The sequence below is a fragment of the Misgurnus anguillicaudatus genome, chromosome 19, assembly GCF_027580225.2.
Source record: "Misgurnus anguillicaudatus chromosome 19, ASM2758022v2, whole genome shotgun sequence".
NCBI classification, from domain to species: domain Eukaryota; kingdom Metazoa; phylum Chordata; class Actinopteri; order Cypriniformes; family Cobitidae; genus Misgurnus; species Misgurnus anguillicaudatus.
Genome location: NC_073355.2, coordinates 44,527,528 through 44,549,025, shown reverse-complemented (window position 1 = coordinate 44,549,025; position 21,498 = coordinate 44,527,528). Strand labels below are relative to the sequence as shown.

The window sequence follows — 21,498 nt, the reverse complement described above, 5'->3', positions numbered from 1 at the left end:
GAGTTAAAAACGACCCAAGAAAATAAGTCTAGTTTTCAGACCAAAACACCAAATCAAAGTGATTTTGTGCATAAAACAAGCAAAAAAATCTGCCAATGGGGTAGATTTTTTGCTTATTTTATGCACAAAATCACTTAAATTTGATATTTTGGTCTAAAAACTAGACTCATTTTTTGGGTTGTTTTGCTCATCAAGAAAAAGCATTTTAATTTAAGAATTTTTAGATATTTCTACTGAAAACAAGACAAAAACACTAAGAAAAGTTTTTCTTGAAAATCATTTTTTGCAGTGTAGAGAAAAATGTTAATAACTTCTTTTTAATTTTACAATCCAATCTGTGTCCATCAGATAAAATGTGTCTCTTGGAAATGCATCATATCATATGAATTAAACTGTTTCATGTTCATTTGAAGAAGTTATTTGATCGGGTCAGCACCTGTTTGTTTTCTCCTTTCCACCAATCATCGGCTGTCATTCCTGGAGTGTGTCCTAAAGTATCTGGATACAGGTCAGCATGGAAGTCCTGTCCTGCCTGAAACATAAACAATGTCCTTAAAACTATTTCAGTCCCATAATATTGCTCTTACACAGTTTAGTAAAACAATATAAGCAGTAGAAAACAGCAGTTTGAATATTTGCTCGGAAAATTACTTTTTTACAAAATGATCCCAGACTAAATCTGTGGTCACCATTTCATATAGAAAATGTAGCAATAACGTTGATTTATATTTTGCATTTATTTTCCTTATTTTTTGAGTTTCTTTCAATGTCTCCATTCTCCACACTAACATGCAAAATACATGCAATGCAAAACTGATATGAAGTTTTGAACTGAAATTAAATCAAAATCTAAAACAGAAACTAGGCGTAAAGTTGAACTTACATTATGTTATACATTATTACATTTGGGTGAAATTTGCATTTAAGAGCAGCTATTATGCCAATTATACACAAGATGTAATATAAGTCTCAGGTGTGCCCAAAATGTTTCACCTAAAAAAAAAACCCCACAGATCATTTATTATAGCATATCCAAAATGACCCTTTTTGGGTGTGAGCAAAAACAAGCTGTTTTCGTGTCTGTCCCTTTAAATGCAAATGAGCTTCAGCTCCTCACTCCCGTACCAACAGACAGTGAGTGCTTTCAGTTAAAATAGATCTGATTAATACAATCTGAGCCAATAGTATCTCACTATTGAGATATGGCAAACAGCGTACAACTCGCTAAGGGTGGAAACTATGGCAATGGAGGACTGTCAGTCAGTGGCTGTGGGCTGGGCTTTATCAGTGTGATGTCACATTGATAAGAGAATCAAAATGTCATGTCCAATGAGACTTGAGTTTAAAGGGAATGTAAAAAGGAGGAGTTGGTTGATTTTTTGCATTGAAGGGTAGTCACACAAACAATGCCAACACACATTTATATCCAAACACACATTGTAAAAGTGGATTTCGCGTAATCGGTGCCCTTTAAAAAAAATTGGTGCAACAAGGTGCACGCACACACTCACAGTATATATTAGTGGCGGCTGGTGACTTCTCTTCCGAGGGGTGCGAATTCAAAATATATGTTCGGAGTGTCATATGTGTTGCTCGTCATTTCAAAATATATATTCGTTGCTTCATGTGAACCATGTGCATCACGTGTTTTGACAAAATAAGTGCCTGCTGCACATGCGTCGTGTTTATAATAAAAGAGACGCACACATTCACAAAATACTCCCAAGACAGTAACTTAACACAAAACTCTGATTATTACACATGAGATTATGTGAGTATCTGGGAAACGCGAGCGTGTCTTTTATCATAAACCCTTTAGACGTGTCTGCACTTATTTTGACATGACGCATGATGCACATGGTTCACATGACACACCGAGAACAAAATTTGAAATGACGAACCACACACATGACGGGCTAAATACATGTTTTGACGAGGTTCACATCATGTGCCCTCGAAAAAAGAAGTCACCGGTCGCCACTGATACATATATAATAAACCAATTATACACACAAATAGAAGTGTATTCGTGTATTTGATATACTAACCTTTACACTATGCAGTGTACTGGTTTATTTATTTTAAGGTAATTGTGGTTATTCTCACCTTGCGTGGCACCTGGTAACTGATGGGCACTATGAAGTTATCAGTGAGCTGGAGAACTCGTAACACCTCACAACAGCTCACATCCACAGCCAGTTTGGGAACCAGAGCGACGCCACGAGTCGAGGTGTCAGTCAAACAGTGACTCACTGGGTCCAAAGACGACAGCCAGAAAATTAAAAACGAGTTTTTACAATATACGTAAGAGCTTTAAAAACAAAATCTGTGTTACCTTGTGGGAAGAAAGGTGCACTGAGAGTCAGCTCGAAACAGTCGATAACACTCTCGCCCTAATAAAACACAATTAAACTTGCATTAATGAAATACATACAGTATTATATAACTTCAGTCATATGTAATGCTTTAAAGAATAGTTACATACATTTCCAGACACTATGAGCAGTCCAGTATCAGGATCAAACAGAGGCATCAGAGTCCTGCAAATTAAACACATACACATATATTACTGATGCACAGAAGCAAGATCCATGTACCTAATAACTTAATATGAGAAAATTCATATCAATAGTTTTATTCCAACACTGGGTGGCGGTAGAGCAAACAAAATAAACCTCTTAAATAAATAAGCCCGCTTGATTGACCAGAGACAAATATTTGCTTATTTCTTTCATCTTAGATGTTTCTTATAATAAAAAATACCCAAGTAATCTCATGCATCTCCTCTTGACTTACAAAAGGGATCTTAATAATGTCTCATGATTAACATTTATTCTGTGTGTGCATTATAAATTGTATTTGTCCACCACTAGGCGGCAGTAGAGCCAACAAAATAAACCTCGCATTAACACTTTAACAATCAAGTTCATTGATCAGAGACAAACATTTCATCTTAGATGTTTCTTATAATATAAACACCCTCATGCAATCTCATGCAACTTCTGAAAATAAATCTCAACAATGATCTACATTTAAATGGGACATTTTACAAGGCTTTTTTAAGATGTTAAATAAATCTTTAGTGTCCCCAGAGTACCTGTGAAGCTTTAGCTCAAAATATCATATAGATAATTTATTATAGCATGTTAAAATGGCCACTTTGTAGGTGTGAGCAAAAAATGTGCCGTTTTTAGGTGTGTCCTTTAAAATGCAAATGAGCTGATCTCTGTACTAAATGGCAGTGCCGTGGTTGGATAGTGCATATTAAGGGACGGTATTATCCCCTTCTGACATCACAAGGGGAGCCAAATTTCAATTAACTATTTTTTTCACATGCTTGCAGAGAATGGTTTACCAAAACTAAGTTACTGGGTTGATCTTTTCTAGGTTCATAGAAGCACTGGGGACCCAATTATAGCACTTAAAGTCAGATAAAGTCAGATTTGTCACCTTTAAAGTAATTGTGTGCATTATCAACTGTATCACTCCTTCACCACTAGGTGGCAGTAGAGCCAACAAAATAAACCTCACATCAACACTTTAATCCAGAGGTCTTCAACCTTTTTCAGGCCATGGACCGCTTAATGGATTAATGGGAGAAGGATGGACCTCAGTACATGTATTAAATTAAGATTGGCCTATTAATGCATTTTTGTTTGATGCCTAATTTCATTAAAAAAAAATAATACATAATAAAATATTTGGAGGACCAACAGTGATACCACCACAGACCCCCAAAAGTCCCCGGACCCCCTGTTGAAGACCCACGCTTTAATCTATTTCCTGGACCAGAGACACATTTAAAAACATCATATATATGTCATTTTAAGATGACCGCTTGACCCCAGGCTAGCATTCAAGCGTAACGTCAGGCCGCCACAGGCCCTGCCTGCTGTCAGTCACATACAACGCTACATTCATCCTCCGCTCTGTGATGCTTCAGGCATGAGGCGGGTACAAATTAGGGTAACACACGCCCGGCTATTTTGAGTTACATGCTGCGGCATTACTGCTTGATCAAAGTAAGCGTGGCACAGACCAGATCAAACCTTTACACCACATCAACACAGCTCAGAGGATATAACTGATTTCTACCAGCGTGTTTTGAGAAAGCCACAGAATACTAAAAAAGTTCAAAGAGCATTTACAGAAACGGATTACACCAAACCCAAGGATTTACGTTGTTCGTATGATTTTCTTCAGTGCAACACAAATGTTTGAAGAATTTCTGACAGCACTTCTTCATAAAATACGAGTGCATTTGTGACCCAGAAAATCAAAATGATTGACAACTTATCTAAATATCAAGATGTTTGTAATCTGTTCCTGTTAACAGAGACAACAGAATACTGAAGAAGTCACCACAAATGAGCCCTCAGGCAAAACACTAAATACTAAAGATGGCTTCAGGACTATTAAACCTGTAACAAACCTGCTGAAATTTGCTTCTGGAGAAGAAAACATCAACTTTAGTCAGATGTCAAGGTCTTGATACACTTCAAGAGAATTTGTTTTTCATTCTTTGGTAAATTGAAACAATGCACAACCCAAAAACAATAAAAAGGAAGAAGTGACGGCTCTTTCATTTTAATTTTCTTGTGCGCATTTATGAGGAAGAGACAACATTATGAATGTGACATTTCTGAAAGCTGCCCTTACTGAACTATAGAAAATAATTTGAAAAAATATTTTAAAAATTAACTCTTTCCCCACCAGCATTTTTTTTAAGTTGCCAGTAAGCGCCAGCATTTTTTTTATGACCGCCCTCTGTGTTCACTTTTAAGTCAAAATTAAAAACCTATCTGTTTGATAAAGCTTTTATTTCTGGTTGAAGCATTGTGTTTTACCATGATTTATTTATAGTTTTGTATTTCTTTTAATTTATTTTAAATGGTTGTGGTACTTTTTAATTTTTAAATTTAAATTTTTAATTTTTACTTCTATTTTTATTGTGCAAATGTGGTATGTGTTTTATGTAAAGCACATTGGTCAACCATGTGTTGTAGAAATGGTGCTATATAAATAAAACTGACATTGACATGATTTTCACAAAAGTTTAAGGCTTTCCAGAAAATGTTCTTTTATAAATATGTAAACATACAATATATTAAATAAAAAAAAAGTTTCATTCCGTCTTCATTTGTTTTATAAATTGGGTAAGAGCACCACCTAGTGGATAATAATGGATATATATGGATTGCCATAAAAACTCGTCATTAGCAGGGAAGCGTTTTCTGTTAATTGACAAGATAACTTGTCAATGTTGGGAAAATAATTAAAAAGAGACATCTTGTTATTTAGGCCACCAAATATTGACAAACGTTTGGTAAAAAAATTTTTTTTTTAGATTTGCATGAAATTGGTCAGATGTTGTTTGTGTCTGACTTTTTGGTAATCTGGTACAAAACACTAAAACTCTAGATTTTGTTTGAAATGACATCACAAGTCTTGATACACTTCAAGAGAATTTATTTTTCATTCTTTGCTAAATTGAAAAAAATGCACAAACCAAAAAACAATAAAATGGGAATTTTTTTTTTTTAATTTTCTTGTGCACATTTATGAGGAAGAGACAACATTATGGATGTGACATTTCTGAAAGCTGCCCTTACTGAACTATAGAAAATAATTAGAAAAAATATTTTAAAAAATTAACTATTTCCCCGCCAGCATTTTTTTTAAAAGTTGCCAGCCAGCGTCAGCATTTTTTATGATTTTCGTAAAAGTTAAATGCTTTCCAGAAAATGTTCATCTTTAAATATATAAACATACAATATATTAAATAAAAGAACAAAAATGTTTCACGCTGTCTTCATTTGTTTTGTAAGTCAGGTAAGAGCACCACCTAGTGGATAATAACGGAAATATGGATTGCCGTGAAAACTCGTCATTGGCAGGGAAGCATTTTCTCTTAATTGATGAATTAAATTGTCAATGGCAGGGAAAGAGTTAAAAGTGGAGTGCAAAAGTCAATGTTGATATTTAAAAATCACCTAAACAAACACGCCCCTACCCCAATAGAATCTGGACCTTCTTTTAAAAGACCCGCCCCACACATACGCAACCCGGCAAGGATGTCGGTTAGTAGACACGCTCCTTACTGCTGATTGGCAATAAGTGTGTTTTGGTAGTCGGCCCGTCTACTTTTCCAAAGCGTTTTTCAAACATTGTGCACTCCGCCTTTAAACAGAGACATCTTGTTATTTAGGCCACCAAAAATTGACAAACAAATTTTTTTTAGATTTGCATGAAATTGCTCAGATGTTGTTTGTGTTTGACCTCCATGGAATGAAATGAACCTTTTTGGTGATCTGGTTTGAAATACTAAAACTCTAGATTTTGCTTGAAATGACATCACGCAAGTATATCCGCACCATCTTGTCAAACGAGGGACATCACGTCTGTTGTTTACTTACTAATCGACAACTAATAACTCATCTTTCCCACGAATTGTAATGTAGAAGTGTGTTAGCAGCAGTAAAGGAGTCAACATGTTGGGCCACGCTGAAAACACTATCAGCTGGCACACTTGGATCGGTGCCCTGGACTTGATTGGCAAGCTGCGTTTCCTCAGTTTCTGGCTGAAACTGTGATTGGTGGGTTTATGTGTTTGGCGGTTGACTTCTTCCCTCCCCCAGCCTTCGCCTCGGGCCTCTGAAGTCAGTAAGGGGTTACCACGCTTTATTAGCGCAACTCTGTGTTCCCATGTCGAAGTTTCTCCGCAGGAAACACACAAACACCTCCGATGTTCCCACACCTCCTCAAACTCATACCTCCACAATAAATCACCCCAGTGTTTCTGTTTTTCATTCCTATGGGTCTGCAGGTTTCCAATGCTGCAAACTTCACATAAGGCAGAGAAATCACGCACAAGATCTCTTTAACATCTCAGTTCTGGAAACTTTATCAGAAGGGGATTTTTGGGAACAAATTCTGTAAATATCTTCAGACGTTTTTATATCATAGCTGTTCATATAGCAATGAGATTAATGGGTAGGAGGTAGAAAGTTTGGCTTTAACTTCTTTCTTCTCAGATGTTTCTCATATTAAAGTTATCTCTTATATCACCTCTACTGTCAGAAAAAATGGTCGCTAGCAGTCACTGGGGTACATTTGCTCATAAAGAAGTCATAGAAGTACCACAAAGGTACATATTGGTACCAAATGTACACATATCTGTACCTAAATGTTACATATGAAGAGTTTAGTTGCAAAACGAGATAACCACCGTTTTTTTTATTGTTCAGAAATCTCATTTTTTGGTTGTGCATTCCAATTAATTTCAATGCAACTGCAGCTGGTTTGTTTTGATTTAAACCTTCATAACTTAAAAAATACAGCTAAGTAGCACCATAAAACAAAATAATAACATGATAACATAATATTAAACATGTTTTAAAATGGATTTATCTAACACGGTCTCACACCCATGGCGTCAATATTTGACGACACTTGACCATGCGTCAATATGTTGACGCGAAGGGTATACCTTTCGCGTCATTTTTTGACGAACTGGGGACTTCAATACTATTAGGTACGCGAAATTAAACAGTTGTCGCCTGGCATTGGGGTTAGGGAAAGGTTTCGGTAGGGATGTCATTATGTAAATCTAACCCTAAACCGACGCGAAAATGGTAGAAAATGGTAAGAAAATAGGAAAGAGAATGCAACGGACTTAATAGTATTGAAGTCCCCAGTTCGTCAAAAAATGACGCGAAAGGTATACCCTCCGCGTCAACATATTGACGCATGGTCAAGTGTCGTCAAATATTGACGCCATGGGGTGAGACTGGGTTGATTTATCTCGTTTTGCAACGAAACTCTTCATATTATGACTTTTCTAAAGAGGAGTTTATGATTCAAACCATGTATATTTTAGCTAAACAATTGACCGAAATTGAAAATAGATTTTTTTTAATACGCTGCAAAAAACAAAAAAAAAAATCTTAGTGTTTTTGTCTTTTTTTCAGTAAAAATATCTAAAAATTCTTAAATTAAGATGCTTTCTCTTGATGAGAAAACGACCCAAGAAAATAAGTCTAGTTTACAGACCAAAAATATCAAATTTAAGTGATTTTGTGCATAAAACAAGCAAAAAAATCTGCCAATGGGGTAAGTAAATTTTTCTTGAATTTAGTGTTTAAGAAAAATGTTCAAGATTTTTTGCTTACCCCATTGGCAGAATTTTTTTTGCTTGTTTTATGCAAAAAATTACCGAGCCCCTAAGGTGACATTGGAGTAAAAAAATTAGAGTTTGGTTTCATGTGCTCACGTGAAACTTTCATGTGTTCACGCAAAACCTTCATGTGCAGAATTTTTTTTTTAAAGTTTAGTTTCGCGTGCTCACTAGAAACTATCGCGCACGCACATGAAACTTTCGCTTTCACGTGCGCACGCGATAGTTTCACGTGAGCATGCGATAGTTTCACATGCTCGCGCAATTGCTTCACGTGAGCACGCGATAGTATCACGTGAGCACGCGAAACTAAACTTTGAAAAAAAATTCTGCACATGAAGGTTTTGCGTGAGCACATGAAACTAAATTTTAGATTTTTTTGCTCCAGTGTCACCTTAGGGCCTCGGTACAAATTCACTTAAATTTGATATTTTTTGTCTATAAACTAGACTTATTTTCGTTTTGCTCATCAAGATAAAGCATCTTAATTTAAGAATTTTTAGATATTTTTACTGAAAACAAGACAAAAATACTAAGAATTTTTTTCTTGAAAATAATTTTTTTGCTGTGTACCGATACAAAATATTTGTCTACTTATGTGCTGATAACCGATACACAGAACCGATTTTTGTTTTACTGTTATACTTCTGTTTTTGACACAATTATTACAACACTACTGAACTGAACAAACCTTATATTAATAACAATCACTCCCTCTTTGCATACAAAGTAAAACAACTTTTATTTATACAGCATTAAATAGAGGAGTCTAAAAGAGTAAAGAAGAAGAATTCGCTGGATAATATCGTTGGGATTATACATTGTCAGGAAAGTAACAAAACAGCTTATATATCATTGCATTATTCAATTAGTATTTCATGTCAGAATAATTAATATTTTTTGTTGTTATAGCTTCTGAAATGGCTGACAAAGCGCTGTTTATATATGCATTAACTGTATCAAACCGCGATAGTTTGTGGAGGTAATAATTAATTAATTAATTTCCACAGACAAATATTTAGATGTTTTTAGCGAAATAATGTTTATCAAGTAAATGTTTCTGTAATATAACCTAGGGTAAATCTTGTTAAAAGTTAGCTACACGTGGTGGCTGTGCTTCAGCATCTCTGAACATGCACGCTTATGTAACACATCTCAGCTGTGAATTAATGGCTGTAAGTTAAAAAAAATACAAATGCATTAAAGCAAATTAAATATACTCAAAGTCCTTAAAGAAAAAAATGCTGTCATATTTGCTATGCACGCTGTGATTGTTGTAGTCTCCTCTCCTCAGACGCTGTGATGAAATTTATCGGTCAACCCAATAATGGGAAAATGCCTAAATATCAACACAAATATATCGGTCGACCTCTAAACCAATACACCAAAGTCTGCTATCAAGTACAGAAACTCTGCACAGTGTGTACATAACCGAACTAAACAACTAGTAATTAATAAAGTGTTTAAACGTGCATCATGGACATGACAGGTCTCTCTTCTGAGAAAAATAAATGCCTAGAAAGGGAAAAAGTCTTCTGTATGTGCGGTGCAGAAAATGACAGAGGCACGAGTGTTTGCTGACTAGTGTTGCCAGATCTTGCATGAAAAAAACAGCGAACAATAAAAATCCAATAATAATGTAGATATGCAGTGTGTACGAGGCCATAGTCATGTATATTGCATTTCTGTCAAGATATCCTAGTAAAAGTTACACAATGCATCTATAGATCTGCATTCTGCATATCAACCATTGCCTCATTGTCTATTTTAATTTTACATTCTATTGAATAAAAAACACATCTGAGACAAAGCTACCACTCAAAAAAAAAAAAAAAAAAAATCAATTGAGAGCATCTATGAAGTGTCCAGAGGTATAAAGGAGCAACGGCTGAGAAACACAATGTCCCTTTGGGAAAAATAACTATACGCCTAAATGAAGGTATACGCCTCACTTCACCGCTAAACCCCGAAAAGATTTTCCCACACAACTGAACGTGAAAAGGTTTCCCCCCATGGCGTTATGTGTGTGTGTGAGTCCAGACAGTAGTGAGGCCATCATGAATGAATGCTAAAACACTCAGAGACGTCATTCACCAAACTGCTCACACACGTGTGTGATGGTATGCTGGGTGGAGGGACGTTCAGCCACTAATCCAGATGTAAGCCTGCTCTAGCCACAAAGGATCATTTGAAATTTACAATACACACGCACATACACACAGTAAGTACACTAAATATACTACATATGTGCTCTGTAAAACTGACTGTACCTACTATTGAGTACTTCATTACAAAATGTAGCTCTGCTAACAGATGAGCACATAAGTTTATGCACCACCACATCATATGCAGAATGTTATTAAGAAGAATCAAACAAATTGCAGTTTGCTTTCATATTAGTACTGCCCTGAATAAGCTATTTAACATAACAAATGTTTACATACAGCTAAAAAAACAAAAATGTTTACTCTTGATTGTTAGTTTTGATGACTAAGCTGACTCTTAATGTATCGTGTTGCCTTCTTGAGCATCAGTGAATGTGAAAAGATAAATCTTAGCATCATACAAAAAAAAAACATTTCTCTGCCCAAAATATATTTGAAATATATTTTGTAGAAAGTAAACATTATTTAAATATATTTTTGAATTTGAAAATATATTTAGTTTTAGCCTTTACACTGCAAAAAATGATTTTTAAGAAACAAAATTTTTTAGTATTTTTGTCTTGTTTATTAGTAAAAATATCTAAAAAAAATCTTAAATTATGATGGTTTTTCTTGATGAGCAAAACAACCCAGGAAAATAAGTCTAGTTTTTAGACCAAAAATATCAAATTTAAGTGACTATGTGCATAAAACAAACAAAAAATCTGCCAATCTTGAAATTTTTTCTTAAACACTAAATTCAAGAAAAATTTCAAGAAAAAATTTCTCACCCCATTGGCAGATATTTTTGCTTGTTTTTAGCACAAATTCGCTAAAATTGTATCTTTTTTGTCTAAAAACTAGACTTATTTTCTTAGGTCATTTTGATCATCAAGAACATTTATTTTGATTTAAGAATTGTTAGATATTTCTACTGAAAACAAGACAAAAATGCTAAGCAAGAAACAAAGTTTACAGTATTTCAGGGGCAAGTGGGCAACAAATACATTTCTAATTTTACCCATACAAAAATATATATTTTTCCTGGCCAAAATATTACATTTTATGAAGTATATTTTTGCAGTTGAAATCTTTAATTTTAACCTTTTCAAACCTTTTATGTGTACATGTTTGTATAGGTTTGTAACCGAAACAAAGTTTTTGTAAAATGCAACGTGAATATAAATGCTTTAAAAATATTTATTTTTAAAAACATTTGTGTGAAAATTATATATTTCAAAATAGTCAGCATCTATATTTTTTGGCCATTTTTTGCTGCATGGTCAGTCAGTGTTAAAGTGGGGTCAAACATGCAGAACCAAAGATTGAGTACCTAAAGGATATTTTCTGAAGACCAGAAACAAGAGACTCATGAACAACATCACACAGTGCACTCTCAAAAAAAAGTCAAAGAATAGTCCCTTGCTGTAACTATAGGACCCTTTCAAAAAGTGCACATTTGCACCTAAAGAGTTCATATTAGTATCTCAGAGGTACATACTGGTACCAAATGTATACATATCTGTCCCTAAATGGTACATATTAGGACATTTTAAAAGGATACTTTCCCATTTGGGACTATTTTTAATCATTTTGTCCTGATAGTGTCGTATGAATCAAGGGTATGCAAACTTCTGATGTGTGTTGCTTATGTAAATTCAGTTTTTACTCAGTGTTGTGGACTGTATATATACATATGTTATGTGTAATGGCTTGTTTAGGGCATTCCTAAATTAAAAACAAACTGTAATTTATAAAGATCCCTCTATTGTTTTCTTTAATACTAACACTTTGCAAGGGAGATGTAAACCTCTAAGCTGAACAGTAAATTTAGACACGGGTCAAATCCGTATGATTCCTGCAGGCGAAGTGAGTTATTCACACACTCACCGGCCAGAATTTAATGAGAGACAGAGCAAAGCCATCACATGTGAGCGTGTAACTGAAAGTGCATCTACAGGACAGAGATCGGCTGAGGATTATGGGATATGGAGCAAGCACGACTGTTAGATTACCAAGGAAAACAAAGTCAAGTCAGTAGTATGATGAAGTTATCAACGATCAAATGGTTTAAAAAAAAAAGAGTAGTGATGCAGGATATTATTGACACAATGATATTATCAGCAGATAATGGCTTATACATTAATTATTGGCATTGGCCAGATATGGAAAATTGTGCAGATATAATTTGCCGATATATAATAACGTGTTGGTTATGCATGTGAGATCACACTTTTGTCTGGATGATTATGGGCATTTCAGACTGCTTTTCTTGTCTAACGAAAGTGTTTTGTAGAGCATTTTATATAATATTTTATCTTCAGCAGGCGCCTACTGAAGCGGCACGAGCGCCTGCTTGCGGACAGCCTCACCTTTTAAAAAACGCACGCATTTTGTTTACTGCATGTTTCCTATTGAAAATGGACAAGACAATCAACCCGGACCTGTCAAATATTTAAAACTTGGACCCGGACCCGTGCAGAACCCAGAGATGTTACAAATTTAATACCCGAAGCCGACGCAAAACATGGCCAGAAAGACTCGGTAGGCACATACTATATTCCACAGCACAGTGAAAATAAAACTTTGTCTTACCCTAGCAGCATTCACCGTTGTACCTGACTTATAATCCATATCCTAAATAATTAACAAAAAAGCCTTATCCACCTCTCATTCCAGATTCAAAAGTCTACTTGCTGTCACAGTGACGGGTGACTTTACATTGTATATATTATGCAAGCAGAATTAAGATATAAAGACAGTGAAATATTTTATTTCATTTGATTTTAAAAAACTTTGGAACTCTTAAAAAGGAAAAGTTACAGTTTTCCCGACAATATCGGCCTAAATTAGTTATTGCCATATCGGATACCAGAAAAAAAAGCCAATATCGTGCATCTCTAAAAAAAAGAGGTTGTTTGCATTTTGGAAATAATTTTGTGTAAAATGTCTAAAAAAGAGAATTTGTTTAAAAAAAACTCAAGCTGATTTGTCACAGCTCACTTACAGTATAGTGTCTACGCTGTGCAATGCAATTTGCATGTCAAACTAGTGCTTTACAGCTTTGACAACTTTACGCCACTGCGTATATTCAAAAATTTGCAAAAATGCAAAAATATTGGATATAACAAGATTGAGGGTCACTGTTACTATGAATTGGGGACAATGCAATGCTCCGTATGGCCACTCTTGGGATGAAAGTACCGTCTTCTAGTTAAAAACAAAACAAAAACCATCATCAATTGATAAAGACTCATGATTCCCTTTGAATCTGTTTGAGGTTAACAAACTAAAGTTATGGTACAGCTGATTGTTGGTCAGAAATATGTTTTATAATTAGGGTTGTAATGATATTTTGTGATATACACACACTATGATACCTGTCCGATATCGATTCTGGCTCGCAAGGGTGATTTATGCACAACTATTTCATGTATTACGGCTATTGATAAATCCTTATCAATCTAAAATCACTGTTAGTTTGAGTCATTTATAACATGCATTTGAAAACGCAACACACAATATATATGCTTACCGTATTTTCTGGACTATAAGTATAGACGCATCAGTCAACAATGCGTCATGAAGACGAAAAAAACATATATAAGTCGCACTGGACTATACGTCGCGTTTATTTAGAAAATGATTTCACAAAATCCAAGAACAGACATTTAATTTGGGCATGCAAGTTATTCAACTAAACAATGGCACACAGAACAGCAATCAACGTAACATTAACATTTATTCAGCTAACACAATAGCATATCAAACATATACAAAATTAACACGACATCCCAAATCAAGTTCAAAAAGGTCATTCCGCATCACTGAATCCATTGAATTACATAAATACAGGAGCAGCATTGAGCGGACTCTCACGGCTGTAGACGGTAATGGTTTCTCTTGGTTCATGTGAATTATTTTAGCTTTAAAATGTGTAATATAGTAACATTAAAAAGCATCAGAATTAACACAATACTGTGTTCTACCTTGCACAATGTGTGATTTCAACATAAGAATTTATAATTGTACATTTTATCTAATTTTCTGCTGAAATTCTCATTACCGCAATGTGTCCGGCTGTGTTTGAACATGCGTTATATTGTAATTTAATCAAATTAACACAAAAATATTAAGAAAAAAAAATAAATGGATGTTTTGCTAGACTACTTTAGATGACAGAAAAATATTTACTGAATATTCATGTATAATAATAATGAAGAAAAATTAGGAAAATGATGTTCTCATCCTCCGCAACACTTTTTGAGAACAGTTTAAGCACACATACAGAATTTTAATAAAGTTTGATTTTGAGTGACCAAGCACATGGACCAGTTACATCAAGATGGCTACCAGGTAAGATCATTTTTTTTACAGTTAATTTGAAATATTGTCTTGTCAGAATGCTTACACGACATTTTGATTATCATTACCGCAACAGATGCTTATTAAATGTTCATTTAATTAATAGAAGCATAATACTTTGATTTTAAATGCATGTGCAGAATCTCCAAATTATGTTCTTTTAGGTTTGTCATGTCATTTTGAAAATATGTCAGTGTTGATGTTTTCTGACTGTTGCGGTAATGAGATTTTTTAGGACTAATTTTTTAAATTATGTTACAAAAAGTGTTAAATGATAAGTTAAAGTTTTTAAATTAATGTTCCCATTTACTCCAGACTTTGTTTTTCAATGTCTGGTGGGAAAAAAAGTCAATTTAAGCAATTTGTACATTTTCATGCTTGACATTTTTAAAACCAAGTTTTCGTGAGAATCACCCGACTATAAGTCCAGTACTCGCCAAACTATGAAAAAATGCGACTTATAGTCTGGAAAATATGGTACATAATCAGTACGGAATTTTACCATTATTAATTTAGAGCAGAATCACACAATGTATCGTTACACCCCTATTTATAATTGTTCTTTTTAGTGATTTCTCCCAAGTATATAGGACTAGTGCATTACTAAAATACTGCCCAGAGGCGTTGCAAACATGGTCGCCTAGTGGCGCAACTTTCCTAAAAGAATTTTGACACAGCTTAAAGAAAGAAAAAGCATTTATTTCATTTGCAAATATACATGGATTTATTTTCTAACACTATCTGTTACACCGAATAAAGGTTTACAACAATTTCCCGTGTAACTTTTAGAAATTAATTTCCGGCACTTTTTACAACAAATCCATTTCTATAAAATATATGAACTTTAAAGGTGCCCTTGTATCCTGTGAATATGAGCGTCAGAGGTTGAAATCTGTTTTGCTTTTGGCAACGCAAAATTCAAATCAAAATCGTAACAGGAATTTGGCCGGAGCTCAGCAGCGGTGCCGTTAATGTCATAGCTGTCAATAAACTCCAATATGGCCGTGAAATAACCTCCAGGTGTGTTCCAGCAGATAAAGCACACATATATTACCATCATTTCACTCACTGTTATTAAACACAGAGGCCTGGAGCTTGAATACAACCAGTGTGCTTGTGTGAGAAATGTCAGTATTGTAGATAGGCACGGAGGTGAAATGGAGAGGCGGGGACAGACTGACAGACAGGTGTGGAGTAAAGGGGAGGAGCTTGAGCTGGTGGGTGTGGCCTCATCTGTCTGTAGCATCTATGTTGTTGAAGTGTGATGGTATATAATTTCATTAATATTGCAAAAAAGCTTATTGCTTATTTTTGAGATGATAACACCACACAATTAGCCGAATTGACCATGCACATAATGCGATACCAATGCAGCAATATTACTTTTCTTGCAAACTGTATGTTGTTGCATTCCTACTACAAATAATAAAAGAACACTAGGCAGTGTGCAGCAGTGTATACTGTGCCTTAAGCAATGCATTAGTATGTTATTTCAAACTGTGCCCGTGTGGTGTGTAAAGGGTGTAGTATGCATGACTAAACACAGTAAAAGGAGAGTTAATAGGAGTAGGTTACAGCTCTGAAGAAAACACAAAGCTTCTGCTATAGTCCACTGCCTGCAGTCACACACAATTGCACACGTGCACATAGACATGCACACACTCAATCCAGTAAACCTCAACAACACAACGGTAAAATAATCGTAAAATAATCACAGCACAATGTAGTAAGTTGTGAAGTGTACAACACAACCATTTTAATAAACATGCATACACTGTAAAAAAAATGCATGAAAAAACTTGGGGATATTAAGTTTTGGCTGGTGAAAAGTTGACATAACTTATAAAAATTATCAAAAACATTTTTTTATAAAATAAGCAAAAAATTGCAAATCTTTTACAATAATTTTAACACAACTGCATACGAGAGATATACAACAGAAAATAATGTTGTCCCAGACCCTGCAATTTTAGGTGTCATCACCGGTTGTACACACACAGCATGACTCTTGCCAAACAGGTGTGTGTGGGCTGAGATAACTCTGACAAGATTTGAGAAAACAAATCCAGATCTGATTTGCAGAGACGAGCCACCTGCGCCCTGTCCTAAAGTCTCCAAATCAAAACCAAAAGGCTTTTACAGCAACTTTTCAAGTTTTACAAGAAGTGTTACTTTCTGGTTCTTTAGCAATATACGTACAAAATGCCTTACAGAACCCAGATCAGAAAAACCAATGATGTAACAAACACATGTAACATCCAATGTATAGCATGACGTTGTTCAAGAACCCTTTTAATGCAAAAAGTGCTGATCTCCTGAACTCCAAACTGAAAGTCAGAATGGGAAAGAAGGGTGATTTAAGCAATTTTGAGCGTGCCGTTGTTGGTGCCAGACGGGCCGGTCAGAGTATTTCACAATCTGCTCAGTTACTGGGATTTTCACGCACAACCATTTCTAGGGTTTACAAAGAATGATGTGAAAAGGGAAAAACATCCAGTATGCGGCAGTCCTGTGGGCAAAAATGCCTTGTTGATGCTAGAGGTCAGAGGAGAATGGGCCGACTGATTCAAGCTGATAGAAGAGCAACTTTGACTGAAATAACCACTCGTTACAACCGAGGTATGCAGCAAAGCATTTGTGAAGCCACAACACGCACAACCTTGAGGCGGATGGGCTACAACAGCAGAAGATCCCAACGGGTACCACTCATCTCCACTACAAATAGAAAAAAAAGCTACAATTTGCACAAGCTCACCAAAATTGGACAGTTGAAGACTGGAAAAATGTTGCCTGGTCTGATAAGTCTCGAGTTCTGCTGAGACATTCAGATGGTAGAGTCAGAATTTGGCGTAAACAGAATGAGAACATGGATCCATCATGCCTTGTTATCACTGTGCAGGCTGGTGGTGGTGGTGGTGTAATGGTTTGGGGATGTTTTTTTGGCACACTTTAGGCCCCTTAGTGCCAATTGGACATCATTTAAATGCCACAGCCTACCTGAGCATTGTTTCTGACCATGTCCATCCCTTTATGACCACCATGTACTCATCCTCTGATGGCTACTTCTAGCAGGATAATGCACCATGTCAAAAAGCTCGAATCATTGCAAATTGGTTTCTTGAACATGACAAATAGTTCACTGTACTAAAATGGCCCCCACAGTCACCAGATCTCAACCTAATAGAGCATCTTTGAGATGTGGTGGAACGGGAGCTTCATGCCCTGGATGTGTATCCCAAAAATCTCCATCAACTGCAAGAAGTTTTGAATGTTCATTGGAATGGTTTTGATAAGCGAATCTGGCAACCTTAGCTGTGCGCTTGGCCAGACGTTCAGTTCGGATTATACAGAATGTACATGTAAACGAACATTTTAATCAGATTGCAATGTTTAGGGTGCATATAAAGTGTATTGTCGTAACCTTCAATCGGATTGACAAAATTTTGTGCATTTAAACATCACCAATGTCTTCTTGTAGCTCAAGATGTTGCACTGTGTCACAATTTGCATGGGTTTGATCCTTAGGAAACACATAAAAATGATGTTTGGAGAAAAGTGTCTGCAAAACGCATTAAAGTAAATGTGTTTGGCTTGCGTGTGAGAGATACAATCATGACAGAATGATGTTCAGACTTCAGTACATTATTGTCTGAGCAGATTTCACATCAAAACATTTTAAAGGTCCAGTAGATCTGTTGATCCACAGATATCTGATGCTCAGATCTGTGAGGCTGTTCATTTAAAAGAGCTTAGCGAGGCATTAAGGCAGCATGCATGAGGAATGCGACCAGCTGCGGCCGGGCAGCGCTGACGGCTGCTTCACACGGCCAATAGACACGTGTGTGTGCCTCAACTTTTAATTAAACTGGCCAGAACACCTGACCGCGGCACACAAAGACATATGGGCACCCACACTTTGGTGTTGAAATAAGGATCTGAAGACGTACGATGACAAACAGATTGGCCTTTCGGTTCACAATGCATCTTTATATTTTACAAGAATCGAGTTCGTCAACAAAACGGCTCCAAATTACATACCGTGCCTTGTCCTTCTGCGCAGTAATAAAATGTGCATCAACAATGAAGAAAACAAGCCAAACAACTTGGCAAACACATAAGAGAGCTTATTAGTCAACTCAATTGAGCTTTCTGCTGGACTTCATCGCAAACCAAAATCTGTTTCAAATAACGTTGACAGCTAAATTAAACACCAAACTCTTACTTGCACAAGAGGGTGAAATACAAAAAAAGATGAACGCAACTTTTAACACTATTCTGAATATTTATATGAACAACAGACTTGTATAGCAGTGCCGTCGACTGTGGGTTGCTTCAATCTAGTGGTTCTCAAACTGGGGGCGTGAGATGGTGCCCAGGGGGTCTGATGTTTTATGACATTTTTTTATAATTCTGTGCAATTAAGCCACAGAAAAATAAGATCACTAACCAACGGCACTACATTGTATATTTTAATATATTTAGTTTAATTCAAATTCTGAGATTGTTTTATGTCGTAAATTTTCTCTTGAGGGGGGCCATGCCAAAAAGTTTGAGAACTCATGATTGGGTAAATATTAGACAGAACCAATTGTTGGGTTACAAATAAACCAATGCTGAATTGTTTTAACCCAAATGGGGAGTTGGACTAACTAACCTATGGTTTGCATAACAACAATCCAACAGTTGGTTCTGTCCAATATTTACCCAACCATGGGTTAAACCAACCCAAAATTTTTCAGACTGTAAAAACAACATAGTAAAGTTATGACTTAAAGCATCTACCCAATTTCAGTAGCTGATATCAATGTCATTGTAATATGACAAACCTTGTTATTTGGGTCAGTGACAAAAACGGTTTGGCAAGATGAGAATTTTTTCTAAACTTGTTTTAAAAGCATGCATCAGGTTTATTTCAATGCACATTGTATTTATGTTGATTTTATGTCATAAAAAATTACATTTGCACCATTTTTATGAAAGTTAAGACTGAATGGACTTGAAAATGTCAAATGGTGTAACCGCCAATTGCGCCAAAGAATGAGAAATATTAAATATTTTATTCACCTTGATGGCATATAAGCGTAATCATAAAAAAATATAATTTTAAATTATTATTTTATTAGTTATTTAAAAATGTAAATTTTAATGTGTTTTTGAAATATTTGCCCTGACATACGCTGAAAACAGCTCTGTTTTCTAAATAATCTTTGACAAATGATGCAAAAAAAATCATATTACACGAAACTAGATGATTATATTTTATTTCACCTTTTTTATGAATATATTTATATTTTAATAAAAAAAATACTAGTTACACCAGTTGACACAGACGGGTTACACCACATTGACAATTTTGGAATTATCCCCCAAATATTCTTTCAAAATAAAATAAAAACAGAAATTTTAGACTTGGTCCTCAAAAAAGAGAATGTATGCAAGTAGCAAGTAATCTGCAAATTTATTTTAAAATGTTAACCCTTTTACGTTTAATTTATTCATACGGACACAAAATAATTAACGTCACGTCATTGAACCATTTACTGTACCAATACCATTGCTAAAACTAAATATTGTCCTAATATGAATACTAACAAATAACATTAAAATATAAGTTCAAATGCTTTGAATTGGTAAGACCAGTAACAAACTAACAAATTTTACCAATGCAATAGTCAGTGTTTACTATGTTAAATATAGTTGTAATGCGCAGATACAATACTTAGAAACAAAGTTTGCATCTTTTCATTCTGGTGTTTACATTCACCCAATCCCTGACCACCTGTGTTTACATGAATACTTGTATGGTGTTTCCAAACGCATTCAAGTGAACAAATCCGTCTTAGGTTCTGGAGACAGAATGTGTCCATGTTACAAAACATCTGCTTCACGCTCTCACAGGCGTTTTGATAAATACAGGACACATTTCATTGAAGCTGTGTTCTTATATCCTCATTAGCAAACAACTGCTATTCTCTGGCGAGAACGAACCCTTTACATTTGATTTGTCCGTTACACCTCACCGTGTGTGTGGTACAAACCCCGACCTCACCACGGCCCGGAAGCAATGAGCTAAGCGTTAAAATCCAGACATCAACCGACTTCAAGGGGCATAAGGATATAAGCGTTAAACTACCTGTCAGCAGAGCTTGAGAACCAGACGACCTGGCAGAAGAGAGCGGAGAAGAAACAGGGATAGATAGAAGACGAACACGGTGGGTCACGACCTGGACGACCCCTGCTGCTCAGGGTCACAGGAAGAGACTCTGTTTCACTATGAGCTTGTTAGTCACACATACACAGCCACTAAACATATTCACACAAACAGAGAGGTCCCTGTTAGCTTCACCAAAACTATAGGTGTGTTTACACTTGAGAAATTAGGTTGGATTAAAACGAAAATTCTGGTGCCATTGCTCAGTTAGTACACTTCTTTTGAGTAACTGTAAATGCTGCCACGCAAACCTTGGTGCACACCAAATAAGCAGAAAGAGACCGCTGAAAAGGTGGTTGCTCTTCGACTGAAATGTGAACACAACATGGACCAAAGAAAGAAACAGTCCATAAACAGGAAGTAATAACTAGATGCGACCCCAGAAATCACACAATTTGTTAACATAGAAAGAACCTTTATTTTATTTTCGTTAGTGCTTTTACATGAATTCCTGGTGCTGTTGAACATTTTATATGCAAGTTTAATGGATAAAACACTCCTATTTGTACGCGCATGAGCACATTTAGCTTAGCACACTGCATTTTTCGCAAAATCTATCGCAAAAATCATGACATGTCAAGTCAATGTGAAGACGCGTTGAT

The 21,498-nt window shown here is 35.6% G+C and overlaps 1 protein-coding gene across 1 annotated transcript in view; it reads right to left on the bottom strand.

Moving 5' to 3' along the window:
• LOC129436654 (coronin-7) overlaps positions 1-21,498 on the bottom strand; it is a 213,836-nt gene that overhangs the window by 9,561 nt on the left and 182,777 nt on the right. Inside the window, exons 10-13 of the mRNA XM_055194898.2 lie at positions 2,486-2,540; positions 2,336-2,393; positions 2,107-2,252; positions 437-532 (exon numbers count right to left, since the gene is read on the bottom strand). Coding sequence (XP_055050873.2) covers positions 437-532; positions 2,107-2,252; positions 2,336-2,393; positions 2,486-2,540 — 355 coding nt within the window. The remainder of the gene's footprint in view (positions 1-436; positions 533-2,106; positions 2,253-2,335; positions 2,394-2,485; positions 2,541-21,498) is intronic.